Source organism: Athene noctua, chromosome 11 (genome assembly GCF_965140245.1).
Source record: "Athene noctua chromosome 11, bAthNoc1.hap1.1, whole genome shotgun sequence".
Lineage (NCBI taxonomy): Eukaryota > Metazoa > Chordata > Aves > Strigiformes > Strigidae > Athene > Athene noctua.
Genome location: NC_134047.1, coordinates 23,190,405 through 23,208,602, shown reverse-complemented (window position 1 = coordinate 23,208,602; position 18,198 = coordinate 23,190,405). Strand labels below are relative to the sequence as shown.

The following is an 18,198-nucleotide window of genomic DNA, read 5'->3' as shown; positions in this document are numbered from 1 at the left end:
GGGAAAGGACTATAGATGCTTCAGAACAATTCTTGCTGTGAGTTTATTTCATCCCCAAAATTTTGGTTGGTGCCACTTAGAACACTCGAAGTTTGGTCGGTTTGTAGCTGGATTTAAGTTACCACAGTTTGGCTTTCAGGAAGGTAAAAGTTAATTCTGTGCCCGCACACTTGAACCTCTTTATGTCTTTATCTGATCCATCTCAAGCATGAACTTCTCTGTTCGATCTGGTGAAGCATAACAGGCAGAGAAAGGAACAAATTGACTTTTCTTGGCCCGTGCACAGCAGAAAGGCTGTAACTGTAGATGCTGTGCAAGTTGTCCTGAGCCCTGCTCCTTAGTCACAGGCATTCCTTTCCTGGGAGACGCTGCACAGCAAACTGCCGGACTATGCGCTAGCAAGATAAACAACCCCTTTGTTATCAAGCCACTCCAGTAGTGTCAACAGAAGGGCTTCGGGGAGGATTTAACATAATCATGCACATTTTTATCAAACTATAATAGCAGCCGAATGCTGCGTGTACAAATCGAAAATAACATGACATCTGTGACCTCTAGGCAGCTCGAATCCTCCATTCCCTGCACTTGCTGCCATTCCAGCTGCAACAGCCTCTTCTTAGAGCTGCCCCTGCTCTGAACACGCTGCTGCTTTCAAACAACATTTGCTGTTTCTTAGGCTTTTGCCTACCAGACAGACAGGCATGTGAAGCAGCGTGCCCTTAATGGCAGCTGTCCTCCTGACTTCAGCCCGAGACTGAGCCTGCTCTGAGCTGCTGCCTTGCCTTGGCTTTCTCGGCTCTGACTCCTGCATCAAAACACCCCCCAGGAAAGCTGGAGGAGGCTGGTACTGCTGCTTCGGTGGGAAAAGGGCGAGAAGGGAAGTCATAGGACAGATATGTGCTGAGTTTGGAAATTGGAGGGAGGGAAGTATGCAGTAACTCGGACAACAGTGGACTTACACAAACCTTCTGGCTTCGTTTGGTCAGTGTTTGGCAACTGCTGCTGCTGAGCCACACTGGGGGCTTTTCGCTTGCTCTTCCCTAACTCAGCAGACAGCTAAGCTGTGTTTGTACTCCGTACAGCGCTGCGTTCTGCCTCAAATGAAAAAAAAAAAGGCAGAGAAGGAAACATTGGTATTTATTTTGTTATTTCATTGTTTTTACCGTAATTTCCCCGGGAAGTGGCTGCGTGCACGTTTAGAGCAGCTGCAGCGCACTGCGAGTACAGTGGCAGTGCCACCCAGTTCCCTCCAGTTGCGTAGACTAATCATTAATGGGAAACATGATGGGAAAAGGTGGACTCTCACTTTACAGGTTTCAATTTAACAAGTTTAAGAGTTAGTGTCCGTAACTGGCCAGTTGCCATTACTAATCAGTAATTAGCAATGACATCTGGGGATGTGGTTCTGATGACAGAACCAGTGACAACAGCCCCCTTGCTGTGGAGACTGTCCTCTGGGAAAGGCAGAAGCACCTCACAGCAGCATCTTGTTGCTACAGATAGTGACACTCCCAGCTCGTCACTTCTTGGACAGTAGAGTTTAGATGGTATTAGTGCTAATGATAAATCTCTGAGGTGACACTCTGCGTTTTGCATCGGGCCACAGGAAGCGGTTTGCTCGGTGCAGGTTGGGTAACACACCAAATGGAGCTGCGATTATTTCTGACGGTTCGTATTTCTGTCTTCTGTTTCCATCCCGCTCCCTGACTCCCACGGTGAAGGACTATGAAGCTTTCTTTGAAGCACGAGAGAACAATGCAGTATATGCGTTTTTAGGCTTGACTGCACCGCCTGGTTCAAAGGTAGGTGTGGACGTTTCTCACAGTAAACCCCACCTGTATTTTACACCCTTGTTCTTCTCTCCTCATAGTAGGATATTCCATGTTTTATAGTTGCCCCATTCAATCTACCTGCTGGTCTGATATTCAGTATCCAGAGACTAACTTTCAGGCTTCAACATCACAGCAACACGCTGTTGTTGTGTGCTGGTTTATTTGGAGGATGTTGTGTTCCCTGGAGGCATCTTCTTCCCCCTCCTACCAGAAAAACCCAGCATTTGGTGCAGATGCTCTTTTGGTATCCTCACTGCAGAGCCACTCTGCTCTTTTTTAAGTTAATGGAAGAGCTTTTGTTGCTTTGGAAAGAAGAGCTGGGTCAAGTTCTTACCATTGAATTTTTATATTTTATTTTGTTGTAAACTCTGGGAACAAGTGAAAGACTAGTTAATATTTGCACTGAAGAACTCACAAGAAATCTAGGTGAAAAAAAATTGTCATTTCAGTTCAGTGAAAAAACTGAATTCACGTGAAGTTTTGATGAGATTTTTGTACTAGAAAATACCTTGAAACCAGAGTTGCTCTTTTTGAAATCATGTCTTGCTTCAGAGTAATTTTTTCCTCCAGCTTGTGATCCTTTGCCTTGTTTTCCTTTGCCAGTTACAAACTGGGCTGCTGCTTGGCAGATGCAATGGGCTGGAATTCTCCTTTGATTTTGATAGGATAGGACAAGCCTGCATTATACGTTTCACTTGACAGCAGCAGGATCCTCCGGGTCACTTCCAGCTTTCTTGTTCCAATGGATAAACACGCCGTTTCCTTTCAACTTTATTCGTGCAGGAGTTGAAGGTCACGCTGTGCACGCCACTGAGACCTGATTTTAAAGATGGATGATGACCCATCAGTATTAAGCATTACAAATTGTGGGTCAGACTGAAGCAGTTTTGGGAACCAAACGATTTCTAGCAGTAGCTAGAGACACATTCGCACATGTGAATGGTGCGGTGAGGAAAAAATCTACCTCATACAGAGTTGCAGAGAGCAAAACCTGTGCTACGTGCCCCAGCATCACGCGTGGCTGGCGCCAGAAGGCCAGCTGCACATGCTGTGATAGTCATGTAAATCTTATTTAACTTTCTTGGAACATCTGCCCAGCGCTGCACAACAGAGTGTGCAGGATGGAGCCGAGGAGTGAGAAAACAGCCCTGAGAGCAGGGGAGGCAGGAAAGCCCGTGTGTTTCCCCTCGTGGCCGAGCTCTGTGGTACTGGAGAGCAGTTGCTGCCACGATGAATCAGGTCATCCGTCTCCATAACGTTTATGAACGTCACTGCTTACTTAACCTGCCAGATTGCAGAAGCAGTCTGCGGGGCTATTAGTTGCTCTGATTCTGTCCTAAGGGATGCTCTGATTCTGTCCTCACCTAAGGAGAAAGTGAGTTCTAAAAAAGAGAGATACAACGCAGTTGTGCTCTGCTGAATTTTCGTTTCACCACTTGGGGAGGTGCGTTTGAGCTTATGCAAAGATAACCTTTGCATAACTGACCTTGTACCCGGTGCATTCTGCTGTCGGTCTGACTTTTGGTATCCATCCCACAATTACGTGATGTCAAATCAAGCTGATTGCCTGCTGCTGAGGAGGAGAAACTCATTGGTAGTTGCCGAAATTGGCATTTACAGCATAGCTGCACGCAGCTTGGATAGAATATTGTCGTTAATGACATTGCGTCTGCACATGTTGCTACATAAAATGGAAGGAGCCTGGGATCAACCTGTGTGTGATTGCAAGAGAGGGCCTTGACAGCAAACCTCTGCTAAATGTCATTATGAGAGATTTGGAAAGTTATTTGACGCTGAACACAAAAGGCCAATATGAATGCTACTGGAGACGGGCTCAGAACTGAGCATGGGAAAGGCAAGTAACTCTTTACTGAGCCCTGGAGCTTTGGTTTGTGCTTTGGGCACTGAGTGCAATTGGACCTACGAACTCCGGGAGAGGTTGGCATTAATATAGCTTAAATATCCCTCCTTCAGAATACAGGTAGGTTTTAAAAGGAGAGGATTTAGGGAGTTAAAGGCGGTGACTAATTATTTAAGGACTGGGAGCATGCTCCGTGAGGGGTCTCGAGGGAGAAGTAAGGGACAGTAGGAAAGAGGGATAGAGGCAGATCTGAAAAGCGGAGCCTTTCCCAGGTAACTTGCAGGACTGCGCCCAAGGAAGTGGAGTTTGACCTTACAGACAAACAGGTTATCGTGTTCTCTGAGTTAATTGTGCCCCCTTTCCTGGGGGTGAGGGAAAACCAAGAATCCTCTCCAGGTTACCACTGCCTGTTTGGAAGATAAGTACTTTGTCTTCCATTTTCTGGGAAAAAAACCAAAAAAACCAAAAAAACCAAACTAGATGTCACTTCTGTAGTGCCTACGACTGGTTAATGGAATTACTACACGGCCAAGGGAACCATCTCCTCTTTGTTACTGTTCAAAGAACCTCTTGTTTGCTAGAGAATATCAAACATCCTTGTTTTTTCCAGGCTTTATAGTTCTTTTTAATCTTTCCTTCATTCCTCACCTGCCTTTTCTGCCGTGAACGGAGAGGATGCCCTGGCACGAGCAGCATGGGTGCGCGGCGACGTCCCGGCTCCGCTCTTTGACCCGCGGCGTGCGGCCGGAGGAGCAGAGCATGGTCCGGGCCTGAGCCAGCCGTCCCAGCAAAGCTCTTCCCACAGCCCTGACTTGAAAGGCAGCGTGATGAGAGGCACTTGGGCAGGGAGCCAGGAAAACCAGAGTGAGCCACCGCGTCTGAGATAAGGGAGATACGCGTGGTACTTCCTGCTGCGCAGGCTGGGGTCACCCACCGCGTCCCCTCTCTTAGGAGGCTTAACAGGCTTCTTGGAAATTCCCTTCTTAGTCCTTCCTCCTCTTGTTTTTTATTTGTTTAGCATACTGGCTCATGTTAACAACGATACTGTTGAGTCTGTTATCGTCAGTATTTCTAGGCACTCATAAAAGCAAACAATTCCATTACATAAAACTTTAGCAGATGAACTTTTTGCTTTAAAACGAACCACTCTGTGACTGTCCGTCATCTTGTAGGCCACGTTGCTGCTAACAGGTAACTAAATTAATCTAGAGAAAAAAATTCCTTTCGCGTTTCTTCTGTTGTCATTCTGTACCCATTTGCGACCACCGTACAAAGGCTGAAAGAAGACTGAAAAATGCAAGCTTTAGGTTTTTAACATTCCTCCTGAATTAGACTGAGGATTGTTAGCTGGTACGTCCGCTAAACCCCTTTAGGTGTTTCTTCAGCTCAGGAGCTTCACAGGAATGTTTTTATGGAGCCGAAGGTCCCTCCGGGAGGTGTGTGTTGGGAGCCCTGGGTGCAGAGGGTGGTGGCAGGCCGGGGAGCAGCTGGCTCGCTGCCCACAGCAGGGACCCGGGGTTCCTCAGCGGGGCCACGACAGGACAGAGCCGCTGCCAGGCACGGCGGAGCTCGTCAGGGGTCCGGTGCTGGGGCAGCTCCCAGCTGTGTCCCACCAAGGGCCTGCAGGCTGCTCCCATCACCCTGCTGGAAGGCAAAAGCTAATTGCGGGTCATTTGGTAGGGTTTAGCTCAGGAAGTAAATTGTGTCTGATAAAATCTCTTTTTTTTCCCTCCCCTTTTTTTCTTTTTTTTGATGTGGAGACTTATTAAGAATACCTTTTTCATTTAACCATAGTTCTTCAAACAATCTTCCATCTCTAAATAGTTCTTTTGTCCTAATATAAAATGTGGGACAACTTGTTATATCTGATCTTTTGTTTTAAACTGTTAAGGTCAAAACTCACCATGGGCACGGGTTGGAATATTCCTGCAGGTCTTACCTGAGCTAGCTCGGAGCTGGAGTTGAAGCCAGCACCGCATAGGACTTGTTTTATAACGTCATCGTAGGCAGCAGGGACTCTTTCCTTGAGTTGGGTTCAGTGCTGCTCACCTGGTAACCAGGTCCTGCTGCAGTTTTTGTCATGTCATATGCTACCACAGGTATGTGCACGTCGTCACCTTTCATTAAGTACTAATACATGTAATTCTCTTCTGCTATTTCAGGAAGCCGAAGCACTGGCAAAGCAGCAAGCATGAATTTCAACTGCCTTAAATGTTCTGTAAAGGGAATTTCCACAGCTTTTTATAAAATAGTACAACTGTCTCTGCTTCAAGAAATATAGATGTGATTTCTAACATTTGATTGGTGCTTGCAGCATTCACCGTACATAATACAAATCTGAACACAAGATGAAAATGTGAACTTAAAGGTAGAGAGCACGGGGTGTATTATTACAAAGTTGGAAGCATAGGAAACTGAAGCAATTAGACATGAACGATTTTCATGTAGTTTAAACTGTCTTGGCAATTTGTTCATTTTGTGTAAACTTCAAGAAACTATTTTAATACTAATAATACAGATGGGGTTATACCTAGAGATCCAACTATTTAAAATATGGAAAACAAGCAACAGCATCTAAAACCTTGTCAGATACCAACTTTAGTGCCTGAGTTGCCTCAAAAAAAAAAAAAGTTACTGAATTAACACAGTAATTTTTCAGTGTCTTTTCTGGTTTTGGATGAAATTGTAGGTGGTTTCGTGTAGTATAGCCATTGTAGTCACTTTTGAAAGTTGTGTTTGTTCTTTTGTAGAATGGTTATTTAAGATTTGTATTGTAACACACTGTACAGATGATAAAAAAAAAAAACCCAAACAACAAAACAACAACAAACAAAATGCCATGTATTTCTCATTTCAGTGATGCGTGTGGGCTCTTTTGACAAAGAAAAAGGGATTTGGGTAATGGCCAGCCTTTCCGTTGGCAAGTTCAGCACACAGCTGCCTAAGCATGACTCCATTACATGTCTGTGGGCAGGATTCGGGGCACCTCAGTGAAGTATGTGCTCATTCCCAGGCAGTGTTGCCAATAAGCCAAAACGGCCAGAAATGGCATTTCCTTACCTATGTAAGGGCGAAAGCCTTTCATCTATTTCTCTACAAAAATACGAGTTCACACTGCTTATAGCATTAGGCATCTTATTGCATGCTCAAGTAGTCATTAGATTCATATAGTATTTTTTCAAACAAGGAAATAAATGTTTGAATAGCAAGAACTATTGTAATTAACCAAGACTTTTTGTTTGTTTAAGGTTTAAAAACTTTTTTTCCATTGTTATTGCCATATCATGAAGCTATTACAGGAATTGCAAATCTATTAAAGTGTCTTGTATTGGTGAATTTACCATGTGCAATATTAACCTGTCTGTTCTCCCAGTGCTCATGAGATAATCTGTATTTCTTGGCCATATTCTGCAAAAATACAAGCAATTACAAGTGCCCTGAAGGATGAGAAACAGGTTTAAAAAGTGTGAGGGTAATTTAAAATGCATTTTGCACCACATAATGTACTTATTCCCCAGAAGTATCAAAAGACAGCAAGATAATTAGTCCTTGCTCTGGTTAGAGGATCATTCTAATAGCTCTGCACACACACATTTTGATTTTTTTGCTTTATGAAGACGGAGAAGCAGGTGGTGCAGATCTGCAGAAGGCTGCAGCGTACCATCGCCGTGCAGTCCTTTCACACCGATGCTGTAAAACATGTGCTGTGCTTTTCAGATCCCTTCTGACACGGATTACAGTTCATAGTTTTGAAGTCTGAAATTAGGAGCAGGATAAAAGTAAAAACTCCACGTTGGCAAAGATGTTCTGAAGTGCTGTAATTAAATACTTCCCTCACCAACATTTCTTTGGGGCTTTTGTAGTGCTTCCGTTCACTGCAAGTGATGATTTTGTCAACATCTGGTAAAAGAGAAGTGCAGGTAGTTGCTTTGGTTGGAGCAGCTCTGCTTCTAGACAGCTCGTGATTCCGCAGACGTCTGAGCAAGCAGGATCTAGCACGGAGCCAAGTTAGGTAAAACGACATGAATCAATTCATGTTTTATCTTTTTTCGATTTGGGAGCCTGGGAGTCAGTCTGAAGCTTGTGCTTATGAAAGCAAGCAGACTATCAAAAGGCATAGGGATAGATTAATGTTGCCTTACCTTCAAGATGAGCACACGCATTTGTGCTTTTTCATTAACAGGCTTTATCAGCAAATACTGAAATCTTGTGAAATTTATTTTAAGATCTTTCGGGGATGGAAGTTAAATTACATCCAGTGTCTGATTTGTGTTGTCCGCTGTGATTTCATCTTTCCGAACTGAGGTGATTTTCCTTTCTTAATATTGGCACAGCCTCTCTCAGTGTCTAAACTAACGGTCAAAGTTTTGAGAAGGTATGTAAGAGTCCTAAGTGAAGTTTTGCGAAGAAAGTGGAATTTGACACACAAGTCACTATACTCACACCAATTTGCTGCGTTTCCTGGGTAAGGAAAGTATGGTGTAAGTTTTGTGAATTACAGTCATTATTTTGGAGAAGCTGTAATTGGAAGCCGCTGCCAAATTCTGTCAGTTCAGCGACCCAAAACATTCTGAAACGAGGTCAATCTCTATTTCTGACGGTCAAGAAAATTGCCAAGTTTAAGAAAGCAAAGTCACTTCCCTCCTCTGGTCCCCCGCCCTTGCCATATGGTAGCGTTCAAACCGTATCAGCATTCCTCTGAAAGCTCTGTCGAGACCGACTGAATTATTTCTTTGTCCGGGGAACAAGGCACCGACACAGACTGAAAAATACCGAAAATATCTCTTTGTTGTGGGACTGCGTGTCAAACTTCCATTCATTTTGATGCAGGTATCTTGCTTGGCTTTAGGAGTGCTAGGAATCTGTTGCCTATATGCTGGTTTTCTGTTTCCCTTACCTGTATTAGGTTAACGATGGGAGCAAGAACTGAATTTGTTAATTTCTTTTTTTTTTTTTCTTCCTATGTAGAGGGCAGGCATTGAGGATTTAACCTGTATATTAACCATTCCTGTATCATTCCAATAAAATTGTTTTAGAATGCTTTCTCACACCATTGACTTGTTTGCATGTTTTGTTGACGGGTCGAAGCGGTCCCCTAAATTGAGAGAAGTGGGGTTTTCAAATGAAAATACTGCTCTAAAAGTACGGGATCCGTACAAAAGTGAACACAAGACATCGCTGCTGCTGCATGTGGAGCCTCTTGGGTTGGATCTCTCTCGCCTGTTGCAACTAATGGGTTTTAATTACTTAGGATGCACCTACCCAAAAGAGCCTTCGGAGGTTTGGGGGGTTTTAGGAGAGCGCTGAATACACTTCCTAATTAACCTGCTTTCTCACTCTTCCCCCAAGGCAGTTACAAACCGAAAGCGGAGGGGGCAGATCAGCTTCACCCCATGCCTGTAGAGCCTGCCAAACACTCTCAGTTGCTTTTTTTTTTTTTTTTTTTTTTTTTTTTTCAATGTGTAATTAATTAGCTTTATGCTGCTCACAGCGGGGGAACGATGTTATTTAATATTTGTGTTGCCAGAGGGCGGCGTACGATAAATTTTTTAAACTAAAACTATTCACTTTTACCTTCTCTATTTGCCTGCTAGATGCAGCAGGTACATTGTTTTAAGCTTTACGTGAAGTTTTGCACCTAGGAGATCTTCTGTAGAGCTACAGAAGATGCATTCGCAGCCCCTAAACTGCTGGAGGATTTGCCCAGATCCGACATCAATTCACCTCCTCGGAAGGAAACGAAGAACTTAATTCTTTAAAGAATGGTTTGCGAGAAGGCTGCTTGCTTGCCATTTACAGGATCCACTTTGTTCTGTCCGAACAACTAAAGCACAGCCGAGGACCCTCAGTTAACTGATGTCTTTTAATGTTTTTTATTGCTTGTCTCACACTTACTTGCCCTTCTTTAGTGTCTTAAATGGTCCATAATGGAAGAGGAAAAAGGGCTTTTGATGCCATTTCTAAATTACAACGAATCCCATTTACTTTCCCTGTATTTTCACTTCACTTGTATAACCCAGAAAAATCCCTGGTTGTTTATAAAAAGTCTTAAAAACCCAAATTGTTATTCATTAATGTAAAGCTCAACGCAGAGCGTTTTTAAAAATCTGTTTAAAAACCAAACTGCATGTGTGCAAATAACGTTTACTTAACTTGCTGTTTCAGGTTACGGTGGTGTGCACTGTACTAATAAACTTTTCTACCAATTAATCTGGGATTTTATTCATTTCTCATTTAATATTCTTAATCTGTATGTCATGGAAAATTCTGTAAAGTCTGATTATATCATTCGGCTCGTGTTGCACGTATTTCAAATACCAGAAAAGTCTTGCAGTACAAATGTGAGGTGGGCAGGGTGGAGGTCGTGCCGCCGAGTCCCTTGCTGAAGGGTTTTTATTCGGAGCGGGGTTAATGTCACAGAGCCCAGAACGGAGTAACGTGAGGTGCAGTTGAGTCAGAAGTAGGCGTGTAAAGGAGTGGCTCCTGAGCAGCTCAGTTGCTGGTAAGAGACTACATATATATATATATTATATCTAAAGATCTGTTCTGTATCCTGGTTTACTTTTTTTTATTTTTTATTTTTTTTAACATGAGAAAAAGGTATTAACTAGTCCTGTGCGCTCAGGCTGACAATTTGAGAAAGTCAAGGAGTAGGACTTAACTAGAACAGCGTAATGAAGTTTTTTTCAAAGGATCAGTTTAAAGCCATTAACATAATAGATTCAGACCGATCAATAACCTGCGTTAAGAACCTTATCAGACCTCATTTCTCCTGGGTTTTCCCCATTCTGGTACGAGAACTTTAATAGCCAATTTAAGAGGAAACTGGGAGAACTCATTACCTGGGAACAAGCCATTAAACTTTCCTGACTTAGGTAGGTTTTCCTAACTTAGTGTTCTCCTCTTTTGCCAGTCTGGCTTTTTCAGGGTTTTTTGGTGATGTAAATACAAGAGTGGGGAAGTGTTCAACACAGCCTTGAGGCGTTCTGTGATCAGGTCTCTGAGGAGAACCTGATGTAAGGTGTGAGGGGAAGACAAAGTCATTTACTTATTGCTCGTTATCCATGCAGCCCATTCCAGATCTGCCTACTGGCACTGCATTTCCTCCACGTTCCTTTTTTTTTTCCCTTTCTCACAGAGATTACAACAGCATCTGTGCTGGTCCTGGAAATGGATTACATACACTTGGCATAGAGAAAAAAAATGATCTGTGAAGCCCATCTGCATAGATCAGGTAGCACTAAGTACACAAAAATAATCCCACTCTACAAAGTAACTAATTACCAAGTAATTGTCTTTTAATGAGTTTCCCGCAGAAATATCGTCCATATTATATGATCTTGGCAGAATGTTTTAGATTGAGGAGTTTATCAGTAATGATTCTGAAGTTCGTTAGTGACCAATTTTGAAATGTATTTGGTAAACTTTTAGAAGAGCTTTGGGAAAGGCAAAAGGATTCTACAAGTCAGCTTAAGGTGATGAAGTAGAAATTGCTGTTTTACTGCAGGGAGGTGAGCGCTGTCATAGTAAGTTCTGAGTACTCTGAGTGTAAAGTATATGTATTTAGTACGTTGGTTCATGAAGTATCAGAGCTGGTCCCGTACACGGTAATTCCTTCTCCCACAGGTTTGTCTGCTGAAGACCCCTTGAGGGACTTGGGGACTTCTTCCGTTGATTGGAATAGCATCTCAAAATCCTTAAAAAAAGGAGACCATCAACATCATTAATATAATGCCACGAGAACGGTCAGGGTGAGGTTCGTGGTTGGGCTGGGGGATCTTCAAGGTCTTTTCCAACCGAGATGACTCAGGGATATGAACTCCAGCTGACATAAACGGGGTTTGTTGCCCTTTCGTAACCAGGAACGCGGCACTCCATCCCCAGGAGGTGCCGGGCCGCCCTCAGGCCGAGGGTGAACCCCGGCTCGGCCCCGCCGCCCCAATGGCGCCCGCCTCCCCGCGCCGCCCGTCGCCACGGCAACCACGCGGCCACTCAGCGCCCGCGGCGAGCCCGCCCCGCCTTCCCCATTGGGCGCACCACATGTCAGTCAGCGCGAGGGCCCGCCCCCCTCGGCCTAAGGGCAGAGGCGGGCGGCGCCTTGCGGGAGGGACGCGCCGCCGGGGAACGGCCCCGCTGGCAGCCCCTGCCCCTGCCCCTGCCCCTGCCCCTGCCCCTGCCCCTGCCCCTGCCCCTGCCCCTGCCCCTGCCCCTGCCCCTGCCCCTGCCCCTGCCCCTGCCCCTGCCCCTGCCCCTGCCCCTGCCCCTGCCCCTGCCCGGGGCTCGGGGCTCTCTCTGCCCTGGTGCCGCCTCACCGCTTGCCTTTGCTGCCCTGTGACCTCCCGGCCGCTGCCCGGTGCTGAAACTCGGCCTCTTTACGTTAAAAAAAAAAAAAAAAACAACAAAACAAACAACAAAACCAAAACAAGCAAACTTTGGCATCCCAGGCACTTTCAGCTGTCAAAACACCCCTAGCGGAGCGTGTCCCCGGGCCTGCGTGGGCCCTTTCCCGGGGCCGGGAGGTGGCAGCGGAGAGGCGCGGGCCGCGGCTGGGATGTCAGCGCCTCAGAGGCGGCGGCACCGGAGAGCTGCAACGTCTGCTCGGGTGAGGGCTGTCGTGCAAGAAGGTATTTGAAAACTCGAAGTTGGGGCTGTTAAAATGAAGCACTGCTGGTTTAAGTGAGGAACAAAAGACTTGCAACAACTGTGCCTGGCAAAAAAAATAAATAAAAGCAGTTCATGTAGTCCATGTCTACTTCGTGTTTATATGCACCTAAAATACATCATCTGGGCTGGAATAAGGGACTGCTGTAGTTCACGTAGTAGGATAATTGTGTATGGTAATACACAACGAGGTGTTACTTATTTCTTCCACGTATGAACGAGTAAAACTTATTTTTCTTTCTTTATACGTTTTGCTTTAAGTTCAGCTTCAGGATTCAGGCATGCTTGTCTTGCTGCCTGCTTCTCCAGACTGCAGTCTGTTTTCAGCTTCAGAAATAACTTCTGCTTCTGTTGTGTTCTGATTTTATTTTGGTGAATATCAGGGGGGTTTATTTGGTAAGATCTTATTGATAGAAATACATTAAGTTCCTTGGATATTGATGCATTTGACACCTGAGTACAGCTGAAATGAAAGGTGGCTTGGTTTTAATCACTAATTGCCTAACTTGATTTCTTCCTCTCCCTGTTACTCGTGTTTTTGAAACTGCCACACACACACAAAAAAAAATACAGCTGCAGCTGGCACTAATTACAAGCTCAGCGAAGGAGGCAAGCTTTAAAACTGCTTGGAATTTGAACCACCCTGTTTCCTGCCCTCCAAGACTGAGGGCAGGAGAATACTCTTGGAATCACAACCGCATCTACCCTGCAGAAATGAGTCGTGTAAGGTGATAAAAAATAAACAACTTTTATATAAAACTCATTTCATATTTAAATGCTGCAGGAATAAAAATAGCTTTCATTCTGCATCCATAAAAAATGAAGTCTTTTGTGAAATACGGGTGGTGAAGAGGAATAATTTTAAACAGAGTCCATTGGACCTATATGGTCATAGTTACTTCAGACTTTAATTCATTTCAAAGATGCATCATTATTTTACTGCCAAAACATGTCATAAGATGGGTTACAATCAATATGTTGCTGTAAGGATATCTTTACACTAGTTTTATTTTACTTGCTCCTATCATTACACTAAACAGTTTCTTTTCAAGATCTTTTGTCAAGTGCTTGGATGGGATTCAGCTTCTGATTTTTTTTTTTTTTTCTTCTGAGAACAAGGAAATTTAGAAAAGGCATCAACAGAAAACCCTTCAAGCTGTCTGTGGGCTGGAGCTTGTGCTGGGGGAGCGGTGTGGCTCCATGAATGAGCTTGGCTTCAGCCTGTGTGAGGAGAACACGCTAAAAATGTGCTGTGGGAACACCTCTGACACGCCACTGAGAGGGAGGTAATTTTTGAGCCTAAAGAAAGTGGTTTTGGTCAATGAGCAACGTGATTGTCCACAGCTGTCTGATGGCTGCTGCTTTCAGGGAAGCGGATTCTTGCATTTGCGTTTTACAGACAAAATGATATTTCATCAAAATCGTGATGAAGCAAAGTTGTCAACATCTTCCCCATCAGAAGAAGGTCACAAGACTATAAATTCAGCTGTTTTTTCCAAAAAGGGAAATGCAGTAAATAACACTGCCTCGGTAGGTCAGGTGGGTGATAGAACAACGCTGAACTTCCTTCCATGGAAATATTGGGTGGAATTCAGTTTCAGTTCTGAACAGCCTGGTGAGGTACAGGCACTCCGATCCCTTGGTAGTCTTTGTTGGTTTTGAATGCTGTATGAAGGCAGTTAGCAACTCATCAGCTTTGCACCACAGTCAGAAACATCTCAATTCATTTTTTTTTTCACATCCTCTTTTAGATCTACGGTCACTTTCTATTCAGATACCGCGCACTTATCCAGTGGGATCACTTCTGTTTTAAAAGGAAAAAAATGGGGAACTAAATCATGTGTACGTCAGGTTTTTTTCCACACAGACAGCAGTGAAGAAAGAGTATGTAAGAATCTATTTTCTTGGAGCAGCTGTAGTAGGAGAGTTCTGGGCTATGTGATTATCCGCCTCTCTTACCCGACTAGGGTTGGTAAGTCTGGCCTTTTTGTGCTTTTTTTTCTTCCCTTGTGCTTTGTTCCAGAATGAAGGCACCATTTACTTTATTTGAAAGAGAACAGTTTTGCAAAGATCACCATATTTTAGCTCTGCATTAGCACTAGGAGCATTTTCAAAGCAATACAGCAAAATCTTTCAGCATGTAAGGATCGGGGTACCTGTGTCCTGTTTTTCAGAAGCAAATGAGGCATGCAGCGTTCCAAATTCCATTGATGTTCAGCAAGATTTAGACTGCCAAGTACTCTTGTCTCTTTTGAAAATGGCACTTGGTTTCCCTTAAGTGCTTAAGAAAATGTTGTCCTGCTTTTTGCATATGTAAATGGTTCTGTATATAAAGTAAACACTTATGCTAATGCAACCAGGAGAAGGCTTGGTGTGCTGCCTTTCTTGTCTGCTTTGCTCTCACTTGCAGTCATAGCACAATTCCAGTGTTACCTTCAGCTTCAGGGAGGGAATAGTGCCACTCAAGCTAAAAAAGAACCTTCGAAAAAAGAAAAAAAAAAGCAAACGGTTGTACCGTGGCAACGTGTAAATTTAAGAGGGAAGTTGAAAATTTCCATCTCTCGAGTAACTGGAGTTTTAGAATAGCTTTCTGGAAGGAGCATTGGGATTAAAAATGTGACCCAGTGTATCAAGCTTCACTGCAGAACAAATAAACCAGAGGATAATGGTTTGGTTGCTGATAGTTAGAAGCAAATGAGTAGAGTGAGGAGGATCTTTCCAGTTCTATATCAAATATCATATTAAATTTGCAGTGGTTTCATTTGTGTGGGGAGCTATCTAGTGACTTGCATGGCATGGCTACTGAAATAAATTGCCAGCCCTGTGACAAGTATTCATTGTCTGTGATATGAGTTTCTGGTGTATTTCAAACTGATGTTTGTTGGGAGACTCGATGCGTAATCTTTGGTAAAACCGCCTCATCCTTTCCTCTCCCCTCCCTCTTTCAAGCCATGGGCACCCTAGAGGTGTGTGAAGGCGCTTGAATTATGCAGAGATTAAAAAGATGTTGGAAGAGCAGAGGGGTTTTCTTGTGTTCATCTTTCCCATTCCTCCCTAAGAGGAGCGGTGATGAGCTTTTCCTCAGTGAGTTTAGGTCAGACTCGGCTCAAAATGCAGATTCCCGTTGATTTTAACAGTAGGTGAATTGCAAAGGAATGGTGAGGAATCATTAAATGTAGTAGGTTATTCTGAGACAGATGGGCTAGCTTTTAATTTTTCCTGGGCATTTAGTAAAACTGGACCCTGTAGATATACAAACATACTACTCTTTGGTATTGGAGAAGACAAATTAACTGCTTATAACTTTAAAAATAACCATTGAAAGGGACTCTAGAAACATTTGTATGTGTGAACTCCATTTTGGATGCAGTTTTACTGTAATAAAGAACTATCAGCACCTATTGATGCTCCTTGGCACCTCGCAGGAGGGCTCAGGCCCATTCAGGATCAGCCTCTTCAGTCTGAATATGATCTTGATTTCCTTCCTCTGTCACCTGTTAGAAATTATCTTTCAGTGGAAAAATGTTGATTTGCAACTGCTGGTAGTGATATAGACGAGTAGAATAATTTTGCTGATTTTTACAGCTCATAAGTACGATCTATCTCAGCTAGCCACAATGCAGAAGGGATACCTGGGAATGAAGTGATATTAGAGATAAAGAACTCAGTTAATGCTCTTTCTGTCTCTTCAGAATGATTTTTGTTGACATAGTATAGAGATTAATCTCTACAAGAGGTTAACCTTTGTTGTAGAAAAGCATGCAGTTTACTGTTTACTAAAAATATTCTAGAGAGAAAAATCACAGTCTTTATGAATATTACGTTGTTGTTGTTTTTTTTTTAATTATTATCCCTCTTTGTCCAAATAAGTTTGAGATACTCTGCCTGTCTCTTGCTCACAGGAGTACCTGGGACTCTGGTGACTGGGCTGTTACTCACACTTGGCATCATGTTGGCAGAAGGCATCTTAACTAGACTCATCTATAAAGAAAGCTGTCATCAAGATAAGCCTCGCAAATCTCAGGCATCCAGAAGGGATAAAGAAGGAATCTGGAGACAGAAACTTGTAGACAACCCAAAAATTAAAGGCTTTGCTGATAGACATGAGAAGCGGGAGGAGATCTCTGCTAGAAATAGCAAAATGGAACACAGGAGCGGTCCTGAGCGGAGAGCTGTGAAAGCAGCACCTGCAAAGGACCAGAAAACACTCACTAAAGGAATTGTGTCCCCGGCTTTATATATCCCCAAAAGAGAACAAAGTGTAGAACAGTTGGATTTGTATAGATCCTGGTCATGCAACAGCATTTATCAAAACTATCCCGACTTACATATTGGGGGAGACCGTGTGGGGGGCCATACGTGTGATTCGGGCTGTGTTCTGGACCGTGCCTGTGATGAACGTCCCAACGGCCCCGTCCTGCTGTCGGCAGATATTCCTCTGGGTCAGTCCCCTCCCTGCGAGCGTCCCCAGACGCTGACTGCCCAGTCCCTGTCTGGGGACGAAGCTGGGGAAAGGAGCATCGTGCTCTGTGAGGAGCCTCTCTCAAACTCCATGCTCAACAAGTACATGGAAACAAAAGTGGCAGAGCTCTATAAACAGTTTTTTGAAGAAAACTTGACCAGGTGTGGTTCAGTAACAAACCTCCTCACTTGCAGCTTTCTGAGGAATAACCTGAATCAGATCAGCTTTCAAGTGTCACAGGAGCAGAATATAGAATCATCCAAAGCCAGGGAAGTGCTCTTGCACTCTTTAGCTTTGTTTAGTTTGTGCAGTGCTACCAACAGGAGCAGTTCTGAATTTAGTACTCCAAACTTACAAATCTCAAACCCCGCCTGCGTGAAGAAGAGCTGCAGGATGCAGTTTACATCGTGACTGACCAAGAGACGAACAGGATTCGGATACAAATATTTTGCTCCAAGGATTAGGTTGGGAAACGAAAACATTTACACACTACAGGCTTTTTCAAATAAATATTTTAAGTCTTAAACCATAGTTTGTTAGCAGAAGAAGTAAAGGTCATTATTTTCTTTTTTCTAATGTAGAACTTGAAATTAATTTCTCTCTAAAATACTGGTTAACCGTATTTTTAAAATGTCTACGTCCTCCTTCTAAGACTCTGGCTGTATGAGTCATTGGAGTCACATACCATCGGGTTTACTCCTGCAAGAAAAATCAATCAAGATGTGTGCTGGTGAAACTCTGCTCGAAGAGACTTAGCCACCCAGCCAGTACCTAAAAGAGTCAAGTTGTCTTTGCTGGACTTTGGATTGGACTCTGTAGTTGAAGCTCAAGACCTGGACATTCAGGCTCAAATTTTGCTCCTGCAAAGCTCGATCACAGTGCCTGAAAGAATATTTCTTTGGCTTGAAAACCTTGTCAGCAGCTGGAGGTGCTGAGGACTCTGGGTTATTTTGTACATAGGAAATACGTTGACATGACACAGAATGAATTATTGCGTAGGTATGTTTGTATTGCATAGCTGGAGTAGTGAAAATCTAGGTGAAATAGTTGATCAAGGTTGTAAAAGTATTTGATTTTTAAATAAACCCTTACCTCTTTGATGAAACCCACTCTGCTTTCTGTCGGTATGTTGTTATTTTATGTTCTATTTGCGTTTTTAGTAAATGGATTCTGCTTTTATTTCCTTCGAAATGAAGCACCTGCAACCTTGGCAAGCTGAGACAACTGCAGCATTCCTGAAAATGGTGTTCAAGCTTTCTTCATCTTAATTTGGAAATTTAAATGCAGATTTTTGATACGGAAATTTCATTACTGAGCTTTCAAACCCATTTACTTCCTTTTCTGTTCATTCTTCTCCGTAAGTATTTCAACTGGAAATTAAT

General features: G+C 43.5%; 2 protein-coding genes across 2 annotated transcripts in view; both read left to right on the top strand.

Annotated features, from left to right (window-relative positions):
• The window catches only part of SH3BGRL (SH3 domain binding glutamate rich protein like), a 45,167-nt gene extending 36,426 nt beyond the window's left edge, over positions 1 to 8,741 (top strand). Inside the window, exons 3-4 of the mRNA XM_074914843.1 lie at positions 1,722 to 1,802; positions 5,856 to 8,741. Of these exons, the coding sequence (XP_074770944.1) occupies positions 1,722 to 1,802; positions 5,856 to 5,888 (114 nt within the window). The 3' untranslated portion in view covers positions 5,889 to 8,741. The remainder of the gene's footprint in view (positions 1 to 1,721; positions 1,803 to 5,855) is intronic.
• Positions 8,742 to 14,233: 5,492 nt separating this feature from the next.
• On the top strand, positions 14,234 to 17,860 carry LOC141964653 (TLR adapter interacting with SLC15A4 on the lysosome-like). The gene is made up of 2 exons (XM_074915307.1): positions 14,234 to 14,326; positions 16,257 to 17,860. The coding sequence occupies exon 2, from the start codon at positions 16,304 to 16,306 to the stop codon at positions 17,225 to 17,227; it is 924 nt and encodes a 307-aa protein (XP_074771408.1). The 5' UTR covers positions 14,234 to 14,326; positions 16,257 to 16,303; the 3' UTR covers positions 17,228 to 17,860.
• The last annotated feature ends 338 nt before the right edge of the window (positions 17,861 to 18,198 follow it).